Source organism: Lonchura striata, chromosome 6 (assembly GCF_050655825.1).
Source record: "Lonchura striata isolate lonStrDom1 chromosome 6, ASM5065582v1, whole genome shotgun sequence".
In the NCBI taxonomy this organism is placed as follows: Eukaryota; Metazoa; Chordata; class Aves; order Passeriformes; family Estrildidae; genus Lonchura; species Lonchura striata.
Window position 1 is genome coordinate 14908810 of NC_140708.1, and position 26920 is coordinate 14935729.

The 26920-nt window shown below is 43.1% G+C and overlaps 2 protein-coding genes across 2 annotated transcripts in view; both read right to left on the reverse strand.

Annotated features, from left to right (window-relative positions):
- CHAT (choline O-acetyltransferase) overlaps nt 1–23225 on the reverse strand; it is a 39427-nt gene extending 16202 nt beyond the window's left edge. The window contains exons 1-8 of the mRNA XM_021536141.4: nt 23014–23225; nt 19909–20053; nt 12522–12713; nt 10315–10433; nt 8828–8881; nt 7148–7328; nt 5962–6139; nt 1362–1531 (exon numbers count right to left, since the gene is read on the reverse strand). Of these exons, the coding sequence (XP_021391816.1) occupies nt 1362–1531; nt 5962–6139; nt 7148–7328; nt 8828–8881; nt 10315–10433; nt 12522–12713; nt 19909–19971 (957 nt within the window). The 5' untranslated portion in view covers nt 19972–20053; nt 23014–23225. The remainder of the gene's footprint in view (nt 1–1361; nt 1532–5961; nt 6140–7147; nt 7329–8827; nt 8882–10314; nt 10434–12521; nt 12714–19908; nt 20054–23013) is intronic.
- Nucleotides 23226–24541: 1316 nt separating this feature from the next.
- SLC18A3 (solute carrier family 18 member A3) lies at nt 24542–26918 on the reverse strand. Its single transcript, XM_021536140.2, has one exon. The coding sequence runs from the start codon at nt 26778–26780 to the stop codon at nt 25194–25196; it is 1587 nt and encodes a 528-aa protein (XP_021391815.2). The 5' UTR covers nt 26781–26918; the 3' UTR covers nt 24542–25193.
- Nucleotides 26919–26920: the final 2 nt, after the last annotated feature.

Here is a 26920-nt window from a genome sequence, read left to right on the forward strand (position 1 = left end):
ATTTGGCCTGAATACATCTGGACAGATTAAGTGCTCTTACACTCTATGCAATTTTATTTGCTTTCTGCTGCCTTATGATAGTAGACAAAAAGAAAATGTTGTTTATTCTCATCTGCTTGAAATATCTCAACGCTTGACCCTGCAAATAACAGGGTTCTAACTCTTCTAAAGACAAGTGGTCTGTTCTTCAAAAGAGTCTGCTAATAATGTCATTTGCAGTGCCATTAATCAGGAATGATTACTGAAATGTATTTGCTCTTGGGTAAGTTGATGCAAGTGAAATTATTTATGGGACTACAGAAGGGAGATGGAACAGAGAGCACAGTTGAGCTTATGGATCGAGATATTCTGGCCTTGGTCTGGTACAGATTGTGGGATAAGAAACTATAGAGATGAAAAGAAGAACTAGAAAAGTACAGCATATACAGCTATTAAGTTTTTGAAACTATGTGGTTTTGTAAGGCTGCCAAATAACACATACAGTAGGCTGGCTGATTGTGTAACTAGTGGGAAATTCTTGCTTAAGGATGTAACTGCTTGGGGCTGTAACTGCTTGGGGCCACAAAAATATATAAACTGATCTGTGATAACAATAAAGTGCCTTTGGCTTCTTTTTGCCTCGACTTCTCTCATCCCTCCTTCAAAGTCCCGTCTCAGTCATGGCAATTATTTTAGGTGTTTCTCTTTTCATGTTGCTGTTCTTAGATACGGCAAGAGCAAAAAGCATTATGCAAGCAATGTATCAGTCGGGGTTTTTTCAATTTTTCATAAGGTGTCAACATTGTTGACAGTTGGAGATTAATACATCACTTCACTCTGGGTCTATTGCAAAGTGTGGAAATAACAGTGCAACACTTTAAAATATGACAGTAAAATCTGATGGGGAAAATGGCGAGGGAAGTCAATACTTAAGGAAAATCTCAACAAGGATGCCATTAAATGAGTAAACAGTCTGCTAAGTGAGGATTTAAACACATGCCAAATTATAAGCAGTAGGATGTCAGGAAAATGGGTAAGAAGAGGATATGAAGAAAAATATAGTGCTTTTTTTTTCATTCTGGGATACTAGGCTAGTATTTTCATTCCATTTGACTTAGTGTAGAAAAATGCATTGGTTTTTTATATCCTATGTCTACCTACTCATACATCTGAATGTCTATGTTATCTCAAGAGCAAAGGGCTGCTTTGGAAAAGATGGACGTATCCCTGCTTCCCCTGCCTTGCAAGGGACAGCCTTGCTTACACCAAACCTATCCAGGCAGATGCTGACACCACCTTCCCCTCTTTCTCCCACCTGACTCTGAGTGGTCCCCACCATAAGGCAATGTGCAACTAATGTCACAGTGATGCAAGTTTCTTACCTGCATAGGTTTGTCATACCAACGATTGGCCCCATTTTTATGGTAGCCTCCTCCATGTAGCATCTGAAATGCCATGTTTGTGTTGTTGAGTTCCACCCCACTGGGGCTGTCCAGGCACACCAGGCATATGCACCGTTCAATCATGTCTAGAGAGTCACGGTTGGTGGAGTCTGGGGATAAAAGAGTGAAATGTTCACATCCTCTTACCTCTGAGTACAACACTGGCTGGAGAACCCTCTGCCTTGGAGGGCACTGAAGATCTGACCCTGACTCTGCAATGAGCTGGTATCTGCAGAGATTCTCTCAGCAGCAGATCATCTCAGTGCAAGGGAACATTATACCAAGGCATTCATTCCTGTGTTAACTTTTGTAACGCTGTGTATCTCTCACATGATTCAATAATAACCACTTAATTTTTCTGCCTTTCATTTCCTTGAAGTAATTGTATTACAAAATAGATCTATTTTACTCTTAAAGCCAGCATTGCTTACTTATTTTATAAATAACAGTTACAGAGGACAGGTGGAAAATAGAAAACTTCAGAGCTCATGCTATTGCTGCAGTATTCTGCTCTGGAACAGCAGAGCTTGGAGTGTTTTTTTGTTGTTCTCCCATGAAAACACTTTTCAGAACAAGGAACATCGGGGTCTATGTTGACTTTGTCTTATTGTGTTAAAACCCTCTTGTCTGTCCTGTCTCTGATCATTAGCTTATATTGCCTACATTACATGAGGAAACATCTGTGGATGAGGTTTTGAGGTTTAGTTTTTGGACGTGGTTTTGCCAAAACCATGGGTTGCCATGTTACACTGCTCTCCTATCACTACTGTACTGCTGAATAAAATGGGCTTTTCTGGTTTTCCTTCTATTTCTTTTGCCTGTCTTGACCCTCTTATATGGTTGGACTACTGCAGGTATTTTTACCTTATCCTCAGTGCTTTTCTCCTTATTTATGGTATATTTTTGTATTTCTCAGTTTCTTTGCCTAGCTCAGAAATGTTGCAAAGGTTCAGGGCTTGTTTGCATCTGAGGACCAGTTTGAAGCATAGGAAATATTTAATTGTGAGCACTTTTTACAGTTCCTCATTGAAAAGATAGAAGTGTGTAACTTATAACAAGAACTTGCTTCATTTAAAAACATATCAAATTATTAATTGCTTTAACAATTGTTAACACGATCAAAGGAAAAAGAGCTTTCAAGTGTCAACATAAAATTCATTTTGTTCTTAACAGAGCAGCTTTCATTCTCTGGTTTTGTTAGATTTTGGTGTAAATGTAAACTTGTTTCAGAATGTTCTCAACAAAAGATACAAATTCAGATTTATCAAAACTTCTTTCAAGTCTAGGTGAAGTTCAACAAATCTGTGCTCAATTCAGAAAATTATTTTAGCCAAAAAGAATGGAAAAAAATTTAAAATTAAACAATTCTGATTTGCATTTGAAATATGGGGCCATTTCAACATATGCATATTTTCAAGGTTTGCAAGTATTTAAAGTAGCTTGATTGTTTGAAAGAGCAGCATTTTTCATAGTAAGAAATAATGCACCTTTCCTGGAAAGTAACATAGGTTACAAGGAGTAACATAGGTTAGTCAGGACCTTGAAAAAAAGCCCAGACACTTGTTACCATCCAGCTTCATTCTTCAGATGCTGTGTAGTGAAAAAGAGACCAAATATGCAAGAAATTAAAAATGTGTCAAGAGAAGGAGAGGCAAGTGGTAGCAGTGGGTGAGAAGGAAGAGGGGGAGCTGTGGCCTTGTGCAGGTTATGGTAAGGTACTGCCTAGTGCTGTTTGGTGGCTCCTGCAAGGCAGCATTAGCAGCCAGGGCCCAAGGGACAGAGATGGTCAGCCTGACTTCTCGCAGGCTCCCTGGGGACCAGGTGGAGTGCAGAGTGTGTTGTGTCACCTTGCCAACAGAAGAGTCTGAGGGAAAGCAGCTGGAGCACCTGCCAGCTCCTACAAAGGCTTGAGCCAAGAGATTGTGTTTGATGGGGCGTGCAGAGAGGTTGCTGCCCTGCAAAATGTGAACACCAGCATCCCTTTGGAGTGTCTTCAAAAGCATTCAAAAGCTTTATAAGAGAGAAGACACATCCCTGTCCACTTGGCTGTAAAGCTTTCCTAGTATCTCACACTTGCAGGGCTGACTGTAATCGTGGTATTTTTTTCATTGATGATCCGGGTGCATCAGTACAAAGATTGAAAAGATCCTTGTGAATGGAACTTGCCCTGTATACATCAGCTTCTGGTGCTGGCAGACAGGCAGCTTTGAGGAAAAACAGCTTGGATAGTGATTTACAAACTGCTCACAGCTTGCTCAGCATTCTGCTTTCCACTGTTTATATATATTTCATTGTGGCTGCTACCACACATCTTTGACAGATATGAAACCCTTAGTCTGACATATGGCTTCAGGGTATCTGGAGTCTAGGTATTAGAATGAATAAAATTAAGCTGTGCCAGAAACAGAGAAGTAGGGGAAAGATGCTTTTACAGAAGGAAACAGACATATCCAGAAGGCTGATCAAACACTGAAAAATTATCATGTGAAGCAGGCAATAAATTGCACAAGAACTCATGAACCATGACTTGGGATTGAAAATATCTGCAGGAAGAGCTAAAACAAAGGAGAGTAATACCAAGCCTAAAGCCTGCAACACATTTGTTCTTTTCTAATGCACAGTTGCATTGAATTGACCAGTCAGCTCTTGGTTAGTTGGGGTTTTTGAATTTAGTTGTAGAAAGGAAAATATGAGAAGACAGTTTTGAATCAAATTCAGATGTAGTATGCATGGGACTGTAGCTGGTCACTTCATACAGAATTCACTTCTTGTCCTTAGGAAGAGCGAGCTGGTTCTGCAGCCTGAAGGCAGTTACAATGCTGAGTGTGTTTATAAATCAGTGATGGCTGAGTTTATTACAATCTCTTGGACATTTTCTCTCCTAGAAGACCAATGCTCTACTTGCAGGTCTGTGGATACCATGGGTATAACTCCTTTGTAGCCTCTGCAAAGCACCGCACAGGTTTTCTGTCCCAAAGTGTTCTCTCTTGCCCTGCCCAGCACAGACCAGCTGTGGAGTGACCTTTTCACCCACATTGCTTCCCAGGTTCTCTCTTCCTCTCTTATTGTTGCAGGAACATTTCACCATCACAGATAAGAAATTTCACCATCACAGATAAGAAGGAAAAGGGCTGTTGATGATCATATATCCATGTATAAAAGCAATTCATTCACCTGTATAGAAGAGCTGTCCTAACATGAATGGTATGGGATGGGATTCCTGCTTAGATTAGAGAAGACTCACATCATGGTGCTGTGAGGGTTACTAGTGCAGAATCTGTTTTTTTTCAGCTGCAAAAATGAGTTGTTTGCTTTCTGATTAAAATTAATATTTTGGGGAATGCCAGGCAATCTAAAAATACCATGGAGAGGGTTTTGCTAGTTTTTGTTGATTTTTGTTTTTGTTTTTCTTTTGGATGATGTAGGCATTAACACAGATAATTTTGTTGGAAGTTTCAAGGTATTTACTGTCACACTTAGCATGATATGAAAAGAAATTATTAAGTGTTCACTTCAATTATCATTAAAATAATATTTTTTTTGTCTCCTCCTTTAAAAATAAATTATGGGAAGAGGAGGAGAAAGCTTAAAGATGGGACTAATGCTATATAATGTTGCTGAAATAATGGCCAGGACTCTCTGTGTGTGTATCTGTACCAAGTTTTATAAGCACAGATAAACTTGAATAAGAAAAGGGGAATCTTGCTTAGGAGGCTAAACTTACTTTGAGACTATTGGCAACTTTTGTATATTCCAGGGCAGTAGTAAAACAGCAGTATTTTATGTGGCATTGCTGAACTGGAGATAGAGAGATTAGTTAATGTTTTCTTCAGGATGAAGAAGTAAATACTTATTACAGGTAAAATGGCAAAAAGAGGGCATTTTTATCACTTAGCCTCAGGGCAAAATACATAAGGTGCGATGTGATATGATGGAGGTCACTAATCCCACCCTTTATTTTCATCTGTTTTCAAGTCTGACGTTCAAGTCCAGAATGTGAGACAGCTAAATGCTGCCTGTTGGAAAAGAGATAGCAGTTCCCAGGTAATAACTGGTGCTACCTTTCCTAGATACTTAAGAATTGGTTGAATCAGCCCTGGTACCTTCTCCTCTGATTAGAGAGAGTACACAACTAGATTCAATAGGTGTTTAACTTGCAAGTGCTTTTGTTTGATAAGATCAACAATATCAAATAGTTGCCAAAAGCTAAGAGGATACATCATTCCTATTGGTACAAAATAGATATGAAGAAAGAGACAAATCACAAAATCTGACATAATGTAATTTATGTGATGAAAAACAAAGAATGGAGTGAGAGTTATTACATGGCATAACACTTAAACATACACAGCCAAAGGGTCAAGCTATTTCTGCTGCTCCCCTGGCAACACACATCTTACAGAGTTTCCTACTGCTGGAAAAATTCAGCAGTGGGGTTGCACATTCAGTCCTGTGTTTGCTGTGATGTTTGCTCTCAGCAAAGAAAGGTGATGGTGAGGAGGAAGATGATGAAGAGAAAGCTGGGGTTGCTGCGGCTAACCTTTCATAAGGGTCATCCTGGCCTCTGCCCACTCTGTTCTTCCATCTGTTGTCAGCAGGCCAATTGGAGGCAGCATTTCCTCTTCATTCTCTGCCATTTTTGCTATCTTTTGTAACTGAGTGAAAAGATCTCCCTCACTGAGACGACGGAAATTAATGACAACATCCAAAACAAAAAACTGCAAAAAAATTACAGAAGTCAGATCAGTCAGAGGTGGGTTGGACCCTTTGTGGTCCAACATTTTGCTGTCACCTGGGTAGGTGTTGAGATGCTGAAATCCTGCCTGGAGGGCCAGGCCTGCATGCAATACAACACAAAACCACTGGAGAATGAATGGATCAGGGCTCACCCCTCCTGTGTTTTAACACCAATATAATGCCAGTTTCTTTAGGGGAATTATATATTGTGTTGGACGCAAATAAAATGTACACTACTTGAATAAGCTTAAAAAAAACTTGGAGAGATAAAATCAGGTAGTAAGTAATTTTTATGGTATTATTTGTTTAGACATAACCTAGAGAATCTAGAAAATTTTCTGTGCTTCCTGGAAAAGCAGAAAGCACTTCACTGAAAGCTACCTCCTCATTCCAAGAGCACCTACAGGCATGGCTCCAGTACTGCAAATAGTCAAGCTGGCCTATAAGGTACTGTGCCCAGGAAACAGAGTCTGCTGCTCCCTGGTAATTACTGGTTGGGGTAGATTGACTCTAACACTTCAGTATTTCTGCCTGCACCTGTGCTAACTTCTTCAGGCATAGATAGCTTAGGGCCCCTACATGGTGTCTATGCCATGCATAGGTGTGATGGTGGTATAGTTGCCATGAACTTGACTGTGCCAATACTTGACTGTCATGAGAAGAGCATTTCCAGCAAATGCACTCTAATTGGATTATTTTTATTTTGTGATTTCATCTCTGTTTATTAAACATTTTTATTGGAAAGAGAAAGCAAATAAATTCTGTCACATTCCTCCTTTCTGCATCATTGTACTTGGAACATAATATGGGCCAAGGACAAAAATGCTGCAGAAGCATCTTTTAGAAATATTGACTGCAAATGCTTGCTAAGAAGTGAGCTCATAGCATGCTAATTGCATTTCTGAACAGAGATTAGATTAGGCTCTTCTGGACTGAATTTAAGCAAATTAAGAAATATAGAAAGGTATGAAAAAAGAAAACCAATTTACCTGATTGTTACAAGCAACAATGATGTGCTCTGGTTCTGGCATTACATTGCTTTTCTGGGCCACGAGGGTATCTTTGGTAAGTCCTGGAAGACGATAGGAAGAAAAGAGTCCATAGTATTGCTTCATGCAGAGAGGATGGCCAGACAGCTGTCCACGAGAAAAATCAGTCGGTAAAGCATGGCTGCAGAGAAGGAGAAAAAGCCAGAGGAAAAGAAGGGAGACAGAAAGGAAAAGAAATTTTATCTGTCCTTTGTTCTGTTACAATTAGATCAGGTATAACACAAATTGAATAATAAAATGCGATTACAGTATAAGGGAAATAGATGAATTCCCATACCAAAGTTAAATACATCATTTCTGGCAGTTTCATGCATATTCATTAAGCAATTGCATTGTCATCTAGTAGAAATGGAAATGACAGGTTACGAGCAGCTTTGCAATGTGCATAGGAAGGCTGCCTAGATGGGACCCTGGAAATTTGGCAGGACAGAAGTCAGCAGAACAGCTGGGAAGGACCAGCACCTCAAAGAAAGGTACTGATGAAATTCCCTGCAAATTACAGAAGTCATGTACTGTGCTGTGCTGACTGGTTAGAGTGTGTAAGTGAGGGTCTTGCTCGACAAACAGGAATGACTTGGTCAATACAGTGGGAATTTCTGTTTTCCACAGGTATTTACTTTTGTGCTAATTTTTACTTAGATCCATGGAGTAATATGTGCTTAAAACTTATTTTTTGGATTGGAAGGTAGGTGAAACCAACATCTCTTTAAAAGCTTCTTTAGTGGCCAGGGAAAAAAAAGAATTACCACAGTCACAATTATTATTATGGATTGTAAAATGCCCCACTGCAGCAGGAAATAATGGTGGTGCTGGTCAGGAGAGGCTGCAGAGACCACAGGAGGAAGAAAATCTTACAGTGCAGAGCTTTTTTCTTTTGCAAAAGGGGACTAAGCTTCCAACTTGTCAGACAGAGGGGAGGGGTAAAGAAGCAGGCAAGGTTTACTCTCATACAGCTTATGAGGGGTAATGTTTTATCCTAGTTTACTTTGCTTAACTGTGTCTTTAGAACTGTTTCTTTAGCTCCCAACTCTTAAATTCTCCGTATCACTTATTTCCTTGTGCAGGTGCATAATACATACATGACTTGAAGAACCATTTATTTCCCATGTGTTTTTATTCAGAAAGTAACAAGAGCATAAGTAGCTTATTTTTACTAGCTACTGAGTCAGCATTTCTGTGGTGAGACTTCCCTCCCCTGCTGGGATGTGTTATTTCTCTGGGGGGAGGGAGGTGGGACAGTGCTGTTGTAAGTGGAGAGTGCCAGGAAAGGTGTGCAGGCTGTGTAACCACAGTGCTGCTGCCCTTTGGGTGTGGGGAGCACAAGCTTCCTCTTGTGTTCTCAATAACTCTGTTAGGCAAATTGTCTGTGCCCTTTTGGGCTGCACTGTGCCTTCCAGAGTGATGACTGCCAGCCCTCAAAAACCATCCTTCTTCAATATGTTACACTGCAGGATACAGCAGAAAGGGCATAAAAAATTGCTGAAGCACTTGCCCTGAAGCATGCTGGACCCCCAGCCCTTCCCCATGGTGGAGAGGTGCAATACAGTCCAGCTTTGTACTGAGAGCAGCCTTGAATCAGAAGCCCTGTGGATACTCAAGCTCTCCTTCCAAGCCACTTACGTGTCCAGTAAAGCTTTGTAGTCTTGCACTCCTGAAATGAGATTGGCAGCAAACCTGCAAGTAGCAGAGAGAAGTGACATCAGTCTTTTGTCATTTGGCAACACTGGGCTGTTTCTGGGAGACAAGAGGAAAGCCTGAATGATTGATGACACGGCAGAAGGAGAGAAAGTCTTCTGGCTTGCCAAGAAGAGCTCCCTGCCCCCACCCAAAACCTAAATTAATTCATGTCAAGAGAAATATAAAATCCTAGAGACAGTCCTTTCAAATGGTTAAACAGACTACCACAGGAGGAAGCCTGAAAGTGCTTATTTAGAGAATGGGAGCAGAGACTGAATATTTAATAGAATCCTCACATGGGTTTCAATATCAATACTCACAACCCGTCCAGTATTAAAGAACTTTCTGTCCTAAACAGATATTCTTTTTCCAGAGCTGTGGACAAGTGTATTTTTTCCTGATATTATCTGTTTGCACTGCGTTAGAATGGGAAGCTCTGAGAAAAATATTTCCTTGTTAAAGCATGTGCATTAGAAAATGCAAAGTGGAGGTTTTTTGAAAGCTGTGTGCACAATATATTTAGTTAGTAATGAATGGAAGCATTTATAGTTATGTTTAAAGTAAAGTAAAAAGATGCATTAGCTGTCTATGCAAAATGTTAAAATAATGCATATTTGTTTCAAGGTTCTGGCTGTTTTATAGTAGCATAAATTCACATGCAGTTAATTATTTCAGTAATGAGCAGCTAGAGAGTGCTAAAAGCAAAGAGGAAAATTGCACTATATGAAGGTAGATTTTTACTGTTTTAAAAGGAAGGATGTTTTGGCAAAGGCTGAAGAATGGAATCCTGTTTTAAGGGTGTCTGGAGAGGTATATTCTGTGCTTGGCTATGTGCTTACCTTCTCACTTTTTAAATGATAGTAATTGCCCACAACAGCTCAAAGTAGAAAGATCAGATCAGAGCTGGGACTGATGGCCCTGAAGGAAGCAGTATTCTTGGGGAAGAATGATTTCTGAATTCTTATTCTTAGATCCCCTGTGTTTCTGGTGCCCTTTTGTGCATCTGAGAGGGGCAATTTAATGCCAGCGTGGCCTTTTCAGTTTGCAGGGTGGCTATGAGTTACAGTGAAGCCATGTTAAAGATTATTTCCCTTGAAACTGTGTGTCAGAAATTAGTACTCTTTTTTTTTTTTCATTGCAAAGTGGTTTACTTGAATCACGTACAGTAAAAAGCTTTGTTAACATTCCTTAAAAATGTAAGTACCTTGGCATTTTTTCATGCAATGAACGTAATAGTAATGACATCTTTCTTTCTGCATATCATTATGAGTTACCCCAGAAACACTACCCTCAGTCAGCAGGCCTCATAAGAAATCATTTTAATGGCTACAGCCCTTATTTTTTAATGAAAGTTGATTGTCTTTTTGCAAAGGCCGTACATTTAAAATATCCTTTCGTTTAGCAAAAGCTGCAAAGTCGTAATACATTACCTCAGCTGGTCATTTATATCCTTGAAATGCTGAGGAGCAAAGGTAATTGCGGGGCTGGAATTGACTGGAAGAGCCAGGCGGTTGTTGAGGTACATGTCATCCAGCCAGTAGTTAAACACCTGAGGGAAGGGGACACAACGTCTCAAAGCTGCCAACAGCACTCAGAAAAGCAGTCTGGGGGGTGAGGGGACAGTGCCTGGTGCTCCTGGTGTCAGCCATGGGCTCTGATTAATGGAGCTGCTGAGCATTTTCAGCCTGGGCTCTGTGACCTCAGCTCAGCAGATGTCAGCCACAATTCCATAATCCTGTTTCTCCATCAATGGCAATTTACAGTGTGTTCCATTAAAAACTACAGATTGTGGTGCTTTGGGTATTTTGTTGTTTGCTTCTCTCTACAACCAGAAAATGTTTGAATACATGTTAACTCTTGCATGGCAATTAGAATATGTTTAAGAGAGGACCACAGTTTTACTAGTGATGCCTTTTCTCAGGGGGCTTCAATATTTGTGAATGGTGCCAAGGTGCTCCATTGCTAGCCATCAGATATTGTCCTGTAGCAAGACAGAGCAGAGAAGAATTTCCCAAGCCTAATAGTTCAGTCCTGCAGAGAGTGGCATGTGGATAGGGCCCCTGGAGAATTTCCTTTGTGTCCACTGACACAAAGGCAGAGTGCTGATTCTTGACCCAGACAGACACACATTAAATTTCAAACAATTTTTATTGAAAACACAGATGAGCAGCAACTGCATTCCTTTATGTCTGAGCAGAGATTGAAGAATCATTATTTGGAAAATTGAGGCTTTAAAAGATCATAAAAAGATCAAATGGCCTTTTTGAGAGGGCAGGCTTTGCATATGGTAACTATAAACAACAGCAAAATTATGCAAAAATAATTACAAATGCATGCATCAGTTGAAATGTTTTCCTCTGAGATATTTCATTGCTGTTAGAACAGATGCTTCCCCCACAGTCTCTGGAGTCTTTGGGGGAACATGCTAGAGATGCACTCCTGGCAAGTTAAATTCCAAATAAAACCATTTCTAATTTACCTTAAGAATCAGGTATTTATTTTAATAACAAGTATTTTAAACTGTCACAATTTCAGAAAATACTTATGCATCCTTCCTGTGTAATTTTCATGCTATAAGTGTTCAAATGAGCAGTTGTCTTCTGGAATATTATTTCCTATCAGGAACGCTATTTAAATGCTGGTTAGTTTAACCAACACAAAGTTCTGTGATCACAATATGAAAAGAAGATTGGGCAGCATTTTGTTCACAAATTAAGCACTGCTTTTAAAATGGAAAGCACTGACAACACTGTAGCCTTTTCCCCCTGACTGTAGCAGCAATTTGCTAAAGTTTTTTGGTGTGTCACACAAAAAGGAGAAACACAATTCACTGACATCAGTAACAAGCCTGCAGGGTTTCACAGAATGCATAGAATCATTTTTCTTGTTGGAATAGAAGGATTTCAATAAAACTCTAATTTTCAGCTGCCATATTTTAACATGGTTAATGAGGGCAGGATGAACTGTGACCTTGTGGAATGGTAAAATCTACTTTAGCTGTGCCTTACCTAATTTGCTTGTCTTGGGAAGCAGAAAGCTGAGCTTTTGTAAAAGCAAAGTGGTCTGTGTGATAGATGTACATGTGTATACATGTATGTGCATATTTGGCAAAGTAACTACTTCAGGGTAACTGCATTGGTATAGTGTGACAATGAATGGCAAATAATAGTTCAATTTTAAAAGACTAATTCCTAGAATAAAGTATTCCATTCCAGAATAATTGGAGTGGATCACAACTTTGTGTAGATGGCTGTGCAAGGCACTTTTAAAGCCCTATCAGAAAGTATTTTTCATTCTAATAAAAATTCTACATTCAGTTATTTAGGGCAAAGGAAGGAATTACATCCAAAAGGTGTGTTTCCTACAAGTGCTGTGACACTTCTGTGCATGAACATGAGTTGAATGAATGTCGTCATTAATGTCAACAAACTGCTGATCTGAAAACATAATAATGACATGGATTTTGACATAATTTTAAAAATCTAGCCTATTTCTTCTGAAATATTCCTTTATCAGAGTGACCCCTGTTTGCATTGACCTGCTGAAAGAAAACAGTGATTGAATAAAGGACATCAGAAAGAACTTGTAAATAAGCAATGTGAAACACAGCAATTATTTTTCCACTGCATTTGCTTACCCAGTTTATTGTCTTTTCACTTCTTTCCTCAAGCATTTGCTGCAAGGATTCCCCCAGGCCTCCTGCAATTCCAAATTTCTCCACGATGGCTTTGGTCTTTTTAAATTGCTCTTCTGGCACCAAGTGTTTCATGCACTGTAGGTACATGTGTAATGTCTGTTGCAGTGGTGGAACAGGAAGTTTTGGCACTTCCTAGTCATTAAAAAGAAATATATATTAGTGAGTAATTCTACTTGATTCCAATCTGTCCTCTTTTGTTTTCTTTTTTTTTTCTTTTGTTGTTGATTAATATGTTACATCCCTTTAAAGTTAATTTGTAAATTAATACATTTGAGAGGCCAAATTTACTGTTTGTAGACTTTCAAATGGATAGAGCAGTGGACTAGTGGAAAATTATCGAGGACACTATTCCTTGGTAAAAATTCTAGAAATCCTAGGACAAAGAGGCACGAGGCAAGGAAATACCCTGAACTAACTCTAGGAAATCTGCAAATACATTAAAAAATAATCAAATAATATCTTAATGGTATTTCATTAGTAAAGAAGTTGTGATTAGCTTTTGGTTAGTAAAACCATCGGTTAATACTTGTCTGGTTGGTAATATGAATAGTTATACAATGATAGACGTAGAAAACATGCAGGTCTACCTGTTTATTAATACTGACTATGTACAGTCCTCAATAAGCTTGTACTTCACCCTGCCAAACCTCTGCTGTCAGTCAGTCTGGACCACCTCCAAAAGGCTTGATAAAACATTTCTGTTTATACTTCCTTTATCCTTACCCTGTTTGGAGCAATAATATCTGGGAAGAAAAGAGTTCCATGCTGTCCATGCAATAAAGTTTCCTTTGTTTTTTAATGTAGAATTAACCAAGTGAAGTGTAATTAGTCCTTTAAAAACCAGAGCAATTATTGGGACACACAAGACAGATGATGGACTTTGGACCTGGTTAGCATAAGAGATTTGATCATCAGGATGCCTTGGCAAGAACAAACAGAACTTTGAGGATTAAATCAAGACTAGCTGAAGATTAAATCAAGACTTACCAAAAAAGAAAATTACATCAAGACTTCTGCAAGTAAGAGATGTTGTAAAATGTATAAGTTTGTTTATGTGATGATTAACCCAATCATTGTAATAAAACGTTACTAGCCTTCCTAGTATATAAGCACATCCACAATCAATTTGGATTCTGACCAGCTCTCAGTCTCCCATCAGTCTCTCCATGGCTGATAATTGGTGCTCTGTGTGAGGAGAAGGAACAGCCTATCTGGCTGCAATCGGCGAGGCCCCGGAACTGATTGTGACAGTGAGAGAACCGCGTTTGGGCCCACAATCACCTGTCTGCTGTGACGTGACAGGTGAGCCAGGGGAGCTGAACTATGGCATGGAACATGTCCAGTGAGAGACACATCAATGAAACCTGCTTGCCTTCTAGGCAGGCATGGCTCCCCCATCCTAAAGCGCGACCTTAAATCACTTTTACGATGGGTGTCACACATGTTCCTCGACACCATCCCCTCTGCTTCTCAGACAAGGCCAGTGTAAAACTCTACAACCTGGCTATGATGCCTAGCCACAAGCCAGAGCTCTGAATGCTTCCTGCCTTGAGGGCAGTCATGGACATGATTAAAAAGGAGAGAGGGAGCAAGGCAGCCAGTGAGGTTACTGCTGAGACGGTCCCGGCAACCATGCCAGATTGAAACCTTCCCAAGTCCCGCTCCCCATCCCCTGTCCGCATACCCTCCCCCATGAGCACCAGGGATAGAGCCTGGTCACCCCTCCAGTCCCACCACCACACCACCGGTGATCCCAGAGCTGCCAGACGCTTATTGCTTATGCAGCAGACACTGACTCCAGCAGTAAAGGGGAGCTGGACCCTTTCAACCCCGGCCTGAAAAAGATCCGGACTTATTTCCTTCGGGTATGCAAAATGATTGGTTACGAATGAGCAAGGAAGCCCTTAAGCCTTAAGCCAGTGTCAAACTTTGACACTGCTGCAGAAATCTTTTTGGTCCCCATGCGACTCAGCCTGAGGGCGGAAAATCCATGATGGGAGCCCCTAGGTCACTTGGAAATTAAGGAACTGTGCCATATCATGGTGGAATGTGGACTGGGGTCCCCTTACTTTTGTAATTTATTAAGAGCAACTTTTACTACTCACCTCATGAGTCCTCATAATGTTAAGTTTTTGGCAAATCTTTTGCTCACACCAACACAATATGCAATATTTATGGTGCAATGGAACAAAGGACTGGAGAATTTAATTACAATGTATGCAGGGCATGCAAACCAAGCCCTGGCTGCCTTAAATATGGACCACCTTGCAGGGGAGGGTGGGGAGGGTATACCAATCCTAATGGCCAAGCTGTCTTACCAAGAGAAGCCCTAGAGATGCAGCTCATTTGGCATTTCTTAAGGTTCCTGATGCCAAAACCCCTCAACAGTCCTTCATAAATATCAAACAAGGTCCACAAGAGCCCTATATGCAGTTTGTGGACAGATTAAATCAAACAATGGAGAGACAAGTCAATAAGTATCAAGCAAGAAATGTTGCACTCCTCAAATTTGCCATAGAAAATGCTGATGAGAATTGTAGTTGCCTTTTGAAATCTTCGCCTTCTGAACCTGAGCCCACTTTATTCCGAATGATACAAGCATGCAACCACCTGGGGATACTACAACACACCACGGCAATCACCTATCAAGTCATGGGGCAAGGCATAGTGTATGATTTTGCTGCCCTGAAATTAACCCCCGGAAAGCAGCTGGTTTGTTTTGGCTGTGGGGAGTCTGGACACATTAAAAGAGACTGCCAAAAAGCACAGAAACCCAAAGCCCCAGATATACGACCTCACTGTTGGAAAGGTCCTCACTTTGCTAATCTATGCCGCTATAAGTTTCACCAGAATGGCCAACTTTTGCAGGGAAACTCATCTTGGAGCGCGGAGCAGCACCATGCAAAGTCACAAATCCCACAGCTGATGCAGCAATCAGGAGCAATGCCAACTTCCAACCAGCTCTGCTCCTGCCCGCCGGACTACTCTCGCTGACCTACGTGCAGCCACCACAGGCAGCACAGGACTGGACATATCAAACAATATCACAGTAACATTACTCGATTCATCTGTTCATTTGCTTCCCACAGGAGTTTTCGGACCATTGAGACAGCATATGCAGGCTCTGATCATAGGTAGATCATCCACATGGATTAGAGGGTTGTTTGTTCTCCCTGGGGCTATTCACTCTGACTCGGTTGGGGAATTTAAGCTCATGGCTTGGACTCCTCAGCTGCCCTGTGTGGTCCTGGCTGGGAGCCGAATTGCCCAACTCATACTTTTTAGCAGGACTCCTTGGTACTGAAGCAGATGTGACTGTTATCTCAAAAGGCCAATGGCCCAGTGATTGGCCATTACTGTCTGTGCCTCAAGTGCTCTGGTGTGGGTAGGAATAGTCAGAGCTTGTGAAGACAGCACTTCGTGTGCATTACAGGGCCTGATGGGCAGATTGCCACAGGTAAACATTTTGTGCTGTCTGTCCCCCTGGTTTTATGGGAGAGGGATGTGTTGACACAGTGAGGAATTTTTATGCATTCAAATTTTGTATAGGAGTCATTGGGACACCCCCAACAATGGTCCCTGACTGAAGTGCCCAAGATGCTTTCAAGCATTAGAAGGAGCAGCCCAGCTAGAAAAGGCAATACTTGATAGAGACGTAAAGCCCTGAGGGACACCTCACCTTAGTCAAATCAGTTATATTTTCAGGTACTTGCTTTTTAACAATGTATTTTCTTTTGAATTTTTTAGGAGAGCTATTAAGTATTATATAACTATTTTTTTATTGTTTTAGCCTTCAATGTTTATATCCCATTACTTTTATTAAATCTCTCAAACTTAAATTTCTCATACAAGCAATCTTTAAAAGCTGCTGCAGGGGGTGCAGCCCCCCTGCCTGGCACCAGCATGGTCTAACCTACATGGCATGCTGAAGTTATAGCACATCAAAATACCAATTGATGCTACATACTATCTTAACTCTGTTAACATTTACCTTTAGTAACTTGTGATTTGTGATTTTTAACAGGATTGTTACTAGAAAAATTCAGAGGTGCTTGTGTGAAAGTGGTGTCTTCCTACATATTAATAAAGAAGCAAAACTGCATAGTTCATTGAGAGTAATTAGATAAGTAATAAATTCAAGATTCCTTAGCTCAGATTCAAGACAAACTTTGAACTTTATTTGTAGTAGTTATTTGAGACTTAACTAGAATTAGTGTATAGGCGCCCACTGTAGGCTTTATTAAGTGCTTGCTTTTTACTCCATAGTTTCAAAAAGGTAATTTTATTGTAAATTTTTCAGAACAGTTGTTATTTGCCTTGATGTTTAACTGTTATATGACAAGTTTTCAGTAACTTTTTGATAATAACAGAGTTTAAATGAGTTAATTCTTGTTAAGATTAATTTTTGTTTAGTCTCAATGATGTTTACTTTAAGTTATTTTAAGTATATTTTTCTAATGTTTTACTGAAGTTAAGTTTTAGTGAAGTTGATTTTAAGTTTTGTTGATGTATACCTGTTTAAATTGTAAGATATAATTACTTTACTATACAAGCGAATAACATAAAGCCTAAATGAATTTTGTCAAAATTTGCTCATTTAAATTATAAGTTACAATTATTTTATAATAGAAATAAGAACAATTTGTGCTATTTTATTTTTATAAGTAGTACTGAAGAATGGGTAATAATTTCAGATTATGACTGCTATCAGTTGTAATCCGTTTAATGCTTTTTTTTTTTGTTTTGCTACTATTTAACTAAAGATAAATTACAAAGTCAGCTGATTTACAAACCTTCACATATTGTTGTATAGCTATTTACAAGACATATATTATTTTTCTAGCTACTATTAATAAGAGGTTTTTAAAATATATTAAAAAGTCTCTTCCAGTTAAAGGCTGGATCTTGGCCAAATCCTAGTCTTAACTAGTAGAGAAATATACCAATAAGCCCAAGTGTTTTCTACATCAAAACTATACTCAAGTCATTCTGACTTGCCAAATTTGGACCTATAAATGCTAAACCTCCTTTTAAAGTGAACTTGGAGGGCTTACCCGGAATAGTTCTCCAAGCCCTCACTTTAAAAAAATGAAGCTTGCCAATTGCTACAGATAAGTAATAGTACAATATTTGAGAAATTGATAATGCATTATTTTAAATCACCATTCTATTTTTCAAGTGCTACTAAATGTATATATTATCTAATTTATTTTTACTTAGTATAAGTTTATTGTTTTTATTGTTCTATGTTGCCTTCACGTTCATAATGAGAAATACACATGCTACCAAAACCCAAAAAGATTAGGGGGAACATAGTTCCTCCAGAACTGTACACAAATATTGACACAAAAAATTTTTAAATCAAATCAAATTTGACCCCTTACCCTCCTGAAGCACCCTTGGAACCCTAAGAATTAGAGCCCCTGGGTTCTGTGAAAATGGATTTTTGTGTTAATTTTAAATACAGGGGAAAAATTACTCTAAAACTTTAAAAATGTTTCTCCCTATCAACCCATGTATAAGAATCAAACCTTTTGGTGCAATTACTCTTTTTGCAATCTTTCTAAATCCAGTAATGCCCCTCCTGTGGCTGCCATCAGGAATGTTTTTAGTTTATAAAGATCAAGCCTGAGCCTTTAGTGGCTAAGGTTTTAGCTAAAAGATTATTTTTAAGACGGGTATGTATGTGATGATTTTCATAATAACTGTATTAATAATGATATCTTGCTTGTTTCAGTGTGTGCAGAGATTAAATGATAAGGCCCTTAAATGAGTGGTTTTGGTTGAAAAGAGAAGGAGGAGATATTGGGACACAAGACAGATGATGGACTTTGGACCTGATTAGCATAAGAGATTTGATCATCAGGATGCCTTGGCAAGAACAAAGAGAACTTTGAGGATTAAATCAAGACTAGCTGAAGATTAAATCAAGACTTACCAAAAAAGAAAATTACATCAAGACTTCTGCAAGTAAGAGATGTTGTAAAATGTATAAGTTTGTTTATGTGATGATTAACCCAATCATTGTAGTAAAACATTACTAGCCTTCCTAGAATAGTATATAAGCACATCCACAATCAATTTGGATTCTGACCAGCTCTTAGTCTCCCCATCTCTCTCTCTCTCCATCACCAGTAAGCAATTATGGGAGCAGTAGGAAAACAAAGCAAGGAGGTAATTCATGAAAGACTGGGAAGTTGCAAGAGGCTGTGATGCTCTAAGTGTGGTTCCTCAGGGAGGGAGCTGTGTTGCCTAGTTGAGAAATGGTCATCTAATGCAGCTATGCTTGTCCATTAGTGATTAGTGTAGGCCATAAATTTTTGGAGGTTTTATTTTTCTGATTTGATTTTTGCCCATTGCCTCCTAAAGTAGGCAATGTTCAGATTTTTTTTTTTTTTTTTTTTTTTTTTTTTTTTTTTTTTGCTAGTTCTTGCTGTAATGGACATTCATTTTAGTAGGAAGGATTGCAGACCATAGTGTGATTTTGGGTGGAAAGAAAGGATTAGCAGTTACCTGTCCCACCTGCTGCTCAGAGTTAGTCCAGTGCATGCAGGGAGGAAGTGCTCAGAACAGTAGGCAGGGACTGGGTGTCCTCTGAGCTAAAGTACCAGTTCTGCCTTTTGACATACACAGAAAAGTCAGTGCTGCATTATGTTCCCTATCTAGAAACCAAAGATTTTAGATACTCATGAAAAGTGTCATAGGATTACCTGTTATTAATGGAAATGAAAATCCAACTTAGCCTGTAATACACCCAGGAAGAAAATAATGACAATTCTACAGGTTAGTCAATACATATTTCTTCTGTCATTGATTTCTCAGTCATTGGAAACAGATGTGCTAACTAGTATTTCTTTTTGATACCTGGCTTTAGCCCAATCTTTCTGGGAAAGGTTCCTGTGCAGTTCATAACTTGCTTAGGAAAAAAACCCTGAAGGCTGACTATTGACAGGCATACACACCCAGCACCTTCTAAACCAGCTTGAAAGTGAATCATATGCGATAGTTTAATAGTGCTGTACTAGCATGAATAATTTCATGCCATGTCTGACTTTGTAGTATAAAAATATTTGTAGTATAATGATATTTAATTTACTGTAATTCTTCAGAGGATGTTGGGAGAAAGAGTTTATTTGGATATGGGAAGCATAGTGTTAAATCAAGGTTTCTGGCTATAAACTGTTGCAGGATAACTGGTATTCCCTGAAATGAAGAAATTAGCTCTAGAACAGAGCTTGGGTTACTATTATGGTATTAATTTACAGAATGAAAAGTTTTTAAGTCATCTTCTTTTTTCCTTTTTGATTCCCCAGAAAGAGTTACTTACTCTTTCATCTTTACTGCATGTATCTTTCTCGTTCTTCTGCATGTCTTTTTCTAGGTCAGGCATTCCTGCATTTCTTTTGGTATCTTTCGCTGAGGACAGAAATTGAAGTCACTTGGGGGCACTTATGGAGCCTGATGCCTCAGTTCTGGAAATAGAAAAGATTTAAAGTCCTGTCAGTACCCATTATTTATAACCAAAATGTACGAGGGGAGTATTCCCTGCACAAACACATACAGAAGCTTCAGAATGCAAACCTGAAGAGAAATAGAAGTGCAACATTCAATGTAGCTAAACTGAGCCCTGTGGAGATTGCTCTGACATTCTGTTAGTCTAATTTGCTATAAATTTATTTATTCAGAACTATCTGATGCTCATAAAAGGTCCCTTCTCAGCATGGTTTATTTTGTCACTGTAATTTACTTTGCAATTTATTGTGGCATAACCTGCGTGCTTTGTATTACTATTATATGTTAGCCAGAGGAAAGAGAGGACTTTCCTTTGAATGTATTTATGTTGACACAGGTAATAATAATGTTGCAGTTTTCTCTATTAGGATCGTATCTTTTCTCCCATTACCATTTTATATGAAAGCACCACAGCCCTTAAATGTATTTTTCATGGCATTGCTCCATGGGTACGGTGAGGTGCTGTGCTAGAAGATGTAAAAAGGAGCTTGATGGAGATGTGCCTTTGCACTCTGCAGCCTAGAATCTCACAGGGTACCAGTGCTTTGGGGCATAGGTCTGGGCAGGGGGACCCTGTGAGCCTGCCTGTGAAGGCTGTGGGAGGACTGACCAGGGATGCTGTACCCTGGGTTTGAGCTGCCTTGTAGAGCAGTTTTTCCAAATATCATATACTTATCCAAGGAGACATTTTAACCTTCTAAAAGTCACAGAAATGATCTGTGACACAGCAAACACTTCCACTGGTTTCTCTCTTGTACTGTGCTTATTCTGGTTTTCACTTCTGAAGATGCCTCTTCACTCCTTTTCTGTGCAGGAATAAGCTATCTGATATTTCTTCTATTTCTTCTGATATACTAGTGACCACTAACTGTCCTTCAATTATGACAGTACATAAGTACAGCTAAAGCAGAGGGAATTTTTTGTGTTCAGTCAGGTCTTGACGGATTAAAAGTTTTTTTTTTTTGTTTTCTTCTAATTACTTTGCATTGTGCATATGCAAAATATAAAAGACAACATGTGTTGACTATGTAGAAAGTATTTTTTTTTGTAATCTTTGGAATTATTACATTCAGGGTGCTGAAATTATTTCTACAACAGCTTTTAAGAATAATCTGTATTAAACTCTACAATGTATGAAAGTGAGTTGAAGAGTTTTGTTTAGCAATAGGGCAGAGATGGTTGTGGATTATTCCTCTCTTGAGGAATTAGCTTGGCTTTTGCAGCCTTGCAGCTTCAGCATGGCTCTGCCAATGTGTATGTGGTCACTGACACCTTGTGTTGATCCTGTCCTCTCCCTGTCCTGCACTGGCTGTCATTGGGGCCATGTGCTGTGAAATAGGTTGTATAAGGTTCAGAGATGTCCCTGGGGCCCTGCAATGAGCTATACAGCAAACTCGTGTTGATTTGTCATCTGCTTACAATTTCAACCCAGGAGAGAGACGATGTCCCTTGTGGAAAGGCCACATTAACTCGCTGCACTGCTCCACTCCCCCTCGTGTGCTGCACAGGGCTCATCACTTAGCCATTCACTCTATTCCTACAACACAGGTTCAAAGCACCTCAAATAAGGCACGTCCTGTAACTCTTGGAAGACTGTTGGCTTGCCCAGTTGTTTATGGGCTGGCCTCAGCCCCCACCTGCATTCAAATACAGAGCAGCCATTTTGTCTTTAGAGCCCCTCAAACTGTACTCCCTTAAAGGAAAAATCATGCTGGTATTCTTTTTGCTGTCACTTTTGTTCTTTCTTTCCTTATGCTTTTTTGTCAAACTGCAATATCGTGTCACGGTGACTAGAAGTCTATATTGGCTCAGTGTCTCTAGGAAGTGCTACTACTAACAGCCCTGCATATCTGTAAAAACAGTGTGATAAAGAGTTTGGAAGTGGTAGCCTGAACTGTGCTTTTCTCTGTTGTAGGGATGAACGGAGGCTTTGTCTTTGGTTCAAGTGCTGACAGCTTAGCATCACACCCAATCCTGTATTTGCTTAATAAAGGAGAAGAAAACTGACACAGGAGAAAATCCTGCAGAAATTGAAGATGACTTCAAAGTTGCTCACTAGAAAGCTGTGAGGTACATTTTCAAAGTTATTAAGCAGAAAAAAAAATAAAAATCCTAGCTGTTTTTATTTACAGCTGGCTTAGCTGGAGGGCCAGGGTGAGAGGCTTAGCACAGTGGCTTCGAGCACAGCAGGCTGGGGAGCCGGGTGGCCTTCCCCACAGCTCAGAGCAGCGACTCAATTCCATAACAAAAGGCACTGATCTCTCCATGAGCAGATAGCAGAGAAGAACTAAAGCCCATGTGCTTATACTTGAGCTTTTCTGACATGATGGACTCAGGAGGCAGCTTGCAGTATATGGTGTTGTTGGGGCAATACATTCAGTCCCCATCCATTACTCCTCACTCAGTGTTATCAGGAGGATAAGCTTAAAGTTTTCAGGAACCTATGCTTGAAGTTAAGAGGAACGTATGCGTTGTCAGGAGTACACGTGTGAAGCGCGCACTGCCGCGGCAGTGGACATTGCCAGCGGAGCAGGACCCGCCCTGTCGCCGGCCGTGAGCTCCCTGCGGGCCATGGTAGCGCCCGACCCGTCGGGGAGCGCTCACGCTCCGCCGGAGGCTGCCGGTGCGTCCCGAAGCCTTCCTAAGCCTCAGCCCCGAAGGAGCCCTTTCCCTCCCGTACCATCCGTCGCGGCGGGACGCTTGGGCGGCGGCAAAACGGGCGGCCCCGTAGGTGCCGCCTAACCCGCCGGGCTTGGCGAAGGGAGCTCGCTCGGCTCCACTCCGCGGGACCCACCGCCCCCGCTGCCGCTCTCCCGGCCCCAGGCTCTCCCGGCCCCAGGCTCTCCCGGCCCCAGGCTCTCCCGCAGCCGCGCCGTCCGGGCAGCGGCAGGCGCGGGGCGCGCAGCCCGCCCGCCCGTACCTGTTCGTCGGGGAGCTCCGGAGCGGCTGCCGGGCGGGCTCTGCAAGACGCAGCGGCTCTGTCCAAGGTACCGCCGCCTCCTCCGCGGCCAGGTCCCCTCTGGGTGGGGGCGTGCGGAGGGCGGCTCAACTCCGCCGCCGCTGGCTCCTCCCCGGCCCGGCCCGGCCCTGCCCTGCCCGGCCCCACCGCCCCTCCCGCTGCGCGCAACAGGCGCTGCTGCCTGCGCTGCTGCCCGCCCGCTGTGCCCGTGCGGCTGCTGCGCCCAGTGCCGCCCGTGTCCCCTGCGGGCGGGCGGCGGCAGTCGGGCACAGCCAGGCTCGCCGGCGTTCTTAGGGCCGTCGGGGTCAGCCTCGGCAGCGGCAAGTCCAGCCCCGAGGGGCTGCTGTGTTCGCAGACCCGCGTTGCCGCAGGGGTTGTCGCCGATGTCGAGAAGTGTCGCTGTGGGGCATCTGCGGCTCCTGAAAGCTCGGTGGCCGAACGGGCGGGCGGCGCTGCCGGTGGCTGCCGGCATCACGGCGGGGAAGGGTGGAAGCCCCGACGGGGCGGCAGCGGTCCCGGGAGGGGCCCGGGTTCTGCAGGAGCTGCCATGGGGCCGGCAGCAGCAGCGGCTCGGGGAGGCAGCGCGGGCGGCAGCCTGGGGGACGCCCCGCTTTTGCCGCTTACCGCAAAGAAGCGGCTGCGGTTTAGGGAAGCGGATCCCGCCTCACACCGCGGTGGCCATTGCTCTTTCGCCGAACCCCCGTGCCAAAGCGCCATCCCGCTGTCTTCATTAGTTTTGCGCCGCCTGAGCAGCGACTCGGCCTCCCCGGCGGGAGTTGCGGAGTCGTGCGACCCGCGCAGCTCAGCGGAACCGACCGGCCGCTGCTCCGCGGCGCCCAGAGCCCCAGGGACGGCTGGGAGCCCTTTAATAGGTGTTACGGCCGCTTGCAAATGTCTTTTTGCCCCTTTTGCGGTTACAAGTAATTAATTTTGTTTCCTATTGGGTTAGGAATTAAAAGAAACGATTTCATTTTATATTAAGAGAAATTTATAGGGCAAATTATGCAGTCTGGCTCCCTTGTAAATGAATCGAAGGTTTCCACTCTTTGCAAATGTTTCAATGAAGGGTTTCACCCATCTTTTGTTTTTGTCTAATCCCTGTCGAGTCACTGAGGTGGGTGCCTTTTAATTCGGGCAGCATTTAGCACTGAGAAAGGCACCTTCCAGCATTGTACCTCTAACTGCTGGTGATGTAATTTTTGAAATATTAGAAAATTGAAATTCATTATTTTGGGGAATTAAAATTGAATTCACATGAGAATTCAAGGAGCTGTTTTTAAAGCAAGCAGTTGCACGGTTGCAGTACGATGTTGTTTGCTCAGACCCGTTATGTTGTGAAGAATGAATGAGAACCTTTTGTACTGGGGTTTTCTCCTGTGCCATTTTGGTAGCTAGTGAGAATTATGCTCTGGGAAATTGTTACTTTAGGGTTACACTGAGCACGACCAGCTCCCTCCTCAAGCAGCCCTCAAAAACAAAAGACAATCGGTCCCCTTCAATTCTGTTTATTCAGATCGTATTATTCTTGTAACTTGGACTTCAACATAATACAGCATATTGCACTTACCGGAGAGCAGCACAAGAGAGAAAAAAAGGTACAATACTTCAGTTTATTCCCAAGGAAGAATAAAATGAGACAGCTGTTGCTCTTAAATATAGGAAACCAACTGAAAGTCTGAGAATATGTACACAAGATTTACTAAGTCCCTGAATACACCATTTGAAATTTTACACATACTTTTTTGCTTTTCTCATAATTTTTACAGAGATATACAGTATGTCACACACAGTTTCAGTTTGAGAACACTCTGCACAATTATACCCCAGCTACAAAGCTGTTGGGTTTTTGTTTTCTTTTTGGTGATTTTTTTTGAAAGATTCCCCTCAGATTTCTGCTAATGATTACTCCAATAATTTTTTTCAGTATTGTCTCCCATTTCCCACCCCCTCCACCTTGTCAGAATGCTGAGGGAAATACTGATTAAAAGTAAGTCTAGAAGAAAGCCATTACATCATGACAAAGGTTAAACTGTAGATATTGCACGTCAGTACAGAAACATAATGCAGTAACATTTTCATCCCCCACTTTGCTTCTCTCCCACATCTCTCCTTGTTCTTGGGTCTGAGCCACATGGGGGAACCTAACTGTAGTCATAGTCGGATGAGTCCTCCTCAGACACCCCTTTCAGGTCTCTGTGGTAAGAGCCCATGCCATTCTCATCCATCTCGCCCGCTGGCTGGAGGCTTTTACCCATGCCTTTGCGTTCCTCCATTTTGATGGTGTCATAGAGTCCCTTAGGTCCTTCTTCAAGGAGGATGTTCCTCTCCGAGTGAGAGGGTTTCATTTGGCAGACGTTTTTGAGGAAGAGAAGGACAGGGGCATAAAGCACGTTGGCAAGCCCCATGCCCAGGTTGAGCTGCGCAAAGCCCATGGTGTGCACAATCTGGCCGGCCACGATGGGCCCCAGAGCATACGCCACACAGTAGGAGATGTCTGCAATGGCGTAGACACTGCCATAGACAGAGACGTGACGCACATCCACCAGGAAAGCCAGGGTGGGCAGCAGGGCTGTGTCCACCAGGGCGATGCCAAAGCAGATGCCACAGAGGGGAATGATGACCTGCCCGAAATTCCTGCAGGCAGGCACCAAGCAAGAGCTGGCACCGATGATGGCCATGCCCAGGGCCCCGTAAAACCACTGCAGGTGTGGGTATGCAGCAGCCAGCTGGACGGTGACGTAGACGCCCAGCACGTGGGGGAAGAAGGCGGGCAGCCAGGTGAGGCCCACCTCCCACTCGCTGGCCCCCATGGAATCCTTCATCCAGTTGGCGATGGTGGGCTCCAGGAAGGCCAGGGGGATGTTGCAGGTGGCCAGGGCCCCTGCCACCACGGCAATGTAGGGGTCAATCATGAGGCGGTGTATGGGGGTGCCGACAGGCATGTTGGCCCGCGCCCCGGTGCCACCGGGCGGCGCCAGGACCAGCAGCAGCAGCCCGTCGAGGAGGCAGACGCAGGCCAGCACCAGGAAGGGCACCCGCTTGCCCGCGAACTCGTAGAGGACGCCGCCGAAGGGGGGAGCGGCCAGGCTGCCGAAGGAGATGCAGGCCAGCGCCGTGCCCAGGGCGCGGCTCCGCGCCGGCTCCTCGGCGTAGCGGTCAGCGATGAGGGCGATGCCGGCGGTGTCGGCAAAGGCAGAGCCCAGCCCCTGCAGACTGCGCGCCGCGAACAGCGTCGCGTAGTTCTCGGCGAAGGCGAAGGTGGCGGTGGAGAGGAACAGGACGGCCAGCCCGGCCAGCAGCGGCGCCTCGTAGCCCACGCGGTCGATGAGGGTGCCGCTGAGGGGGTTCACCAGCAGCTGCAGCATGGCTTTGGAGGCGAACAGCACCCCGATCTGCACGTCCTCGTTGCTCCCCGAGGCCGGCGGGTACCGCGCTGGCAGAAGGCTCCGGTTGCCGCCGCCGCTCCCGTTGCCCCCCGCGGGCGCGGACGGGCCGGCGGTGCCCCCGCCGCCGCGCATGGCCGCGATGTAGTCGGGGATGATGGGCACGATGACCATGTAGAGCATGTTGTCCAGCAGCAGCGCCACGCACACCACCATCAGCAGCAGCCGCCGCTGCCGCCGTGCCTCCCCCATGGCGGTGCCCAGCCGCCGCCGCCGCTCGCCCACCGCCTCCGAGAGCCGCTCCACGGCGGCCCGCGCCCGGCCCGCGCCCCCCGCCTCCGACATCGCCCTCAGCGCCGCCGCCGCCGCCCCGCCGCCCGCATGGGGCACGGCGGGGGCGGCCCCGCCGCCTCAGCCGCCCGAGCCGCCGCCGCTCACCTCCGGGCGGCTGCCGTCAGCCCGCGCCGCCGCTGCCAGGCGGCTCC

What these genes read in the sequence shown, in the direction of transcription:
- SLC18A3 (XM_021536140.2), bottom strand. Translation starts at nt 26,780, where the DNA reads ATGTCGGAGGCGGGGGGCGCGGGCCGGGCGCGGGCCGCCGTGGAGCGG.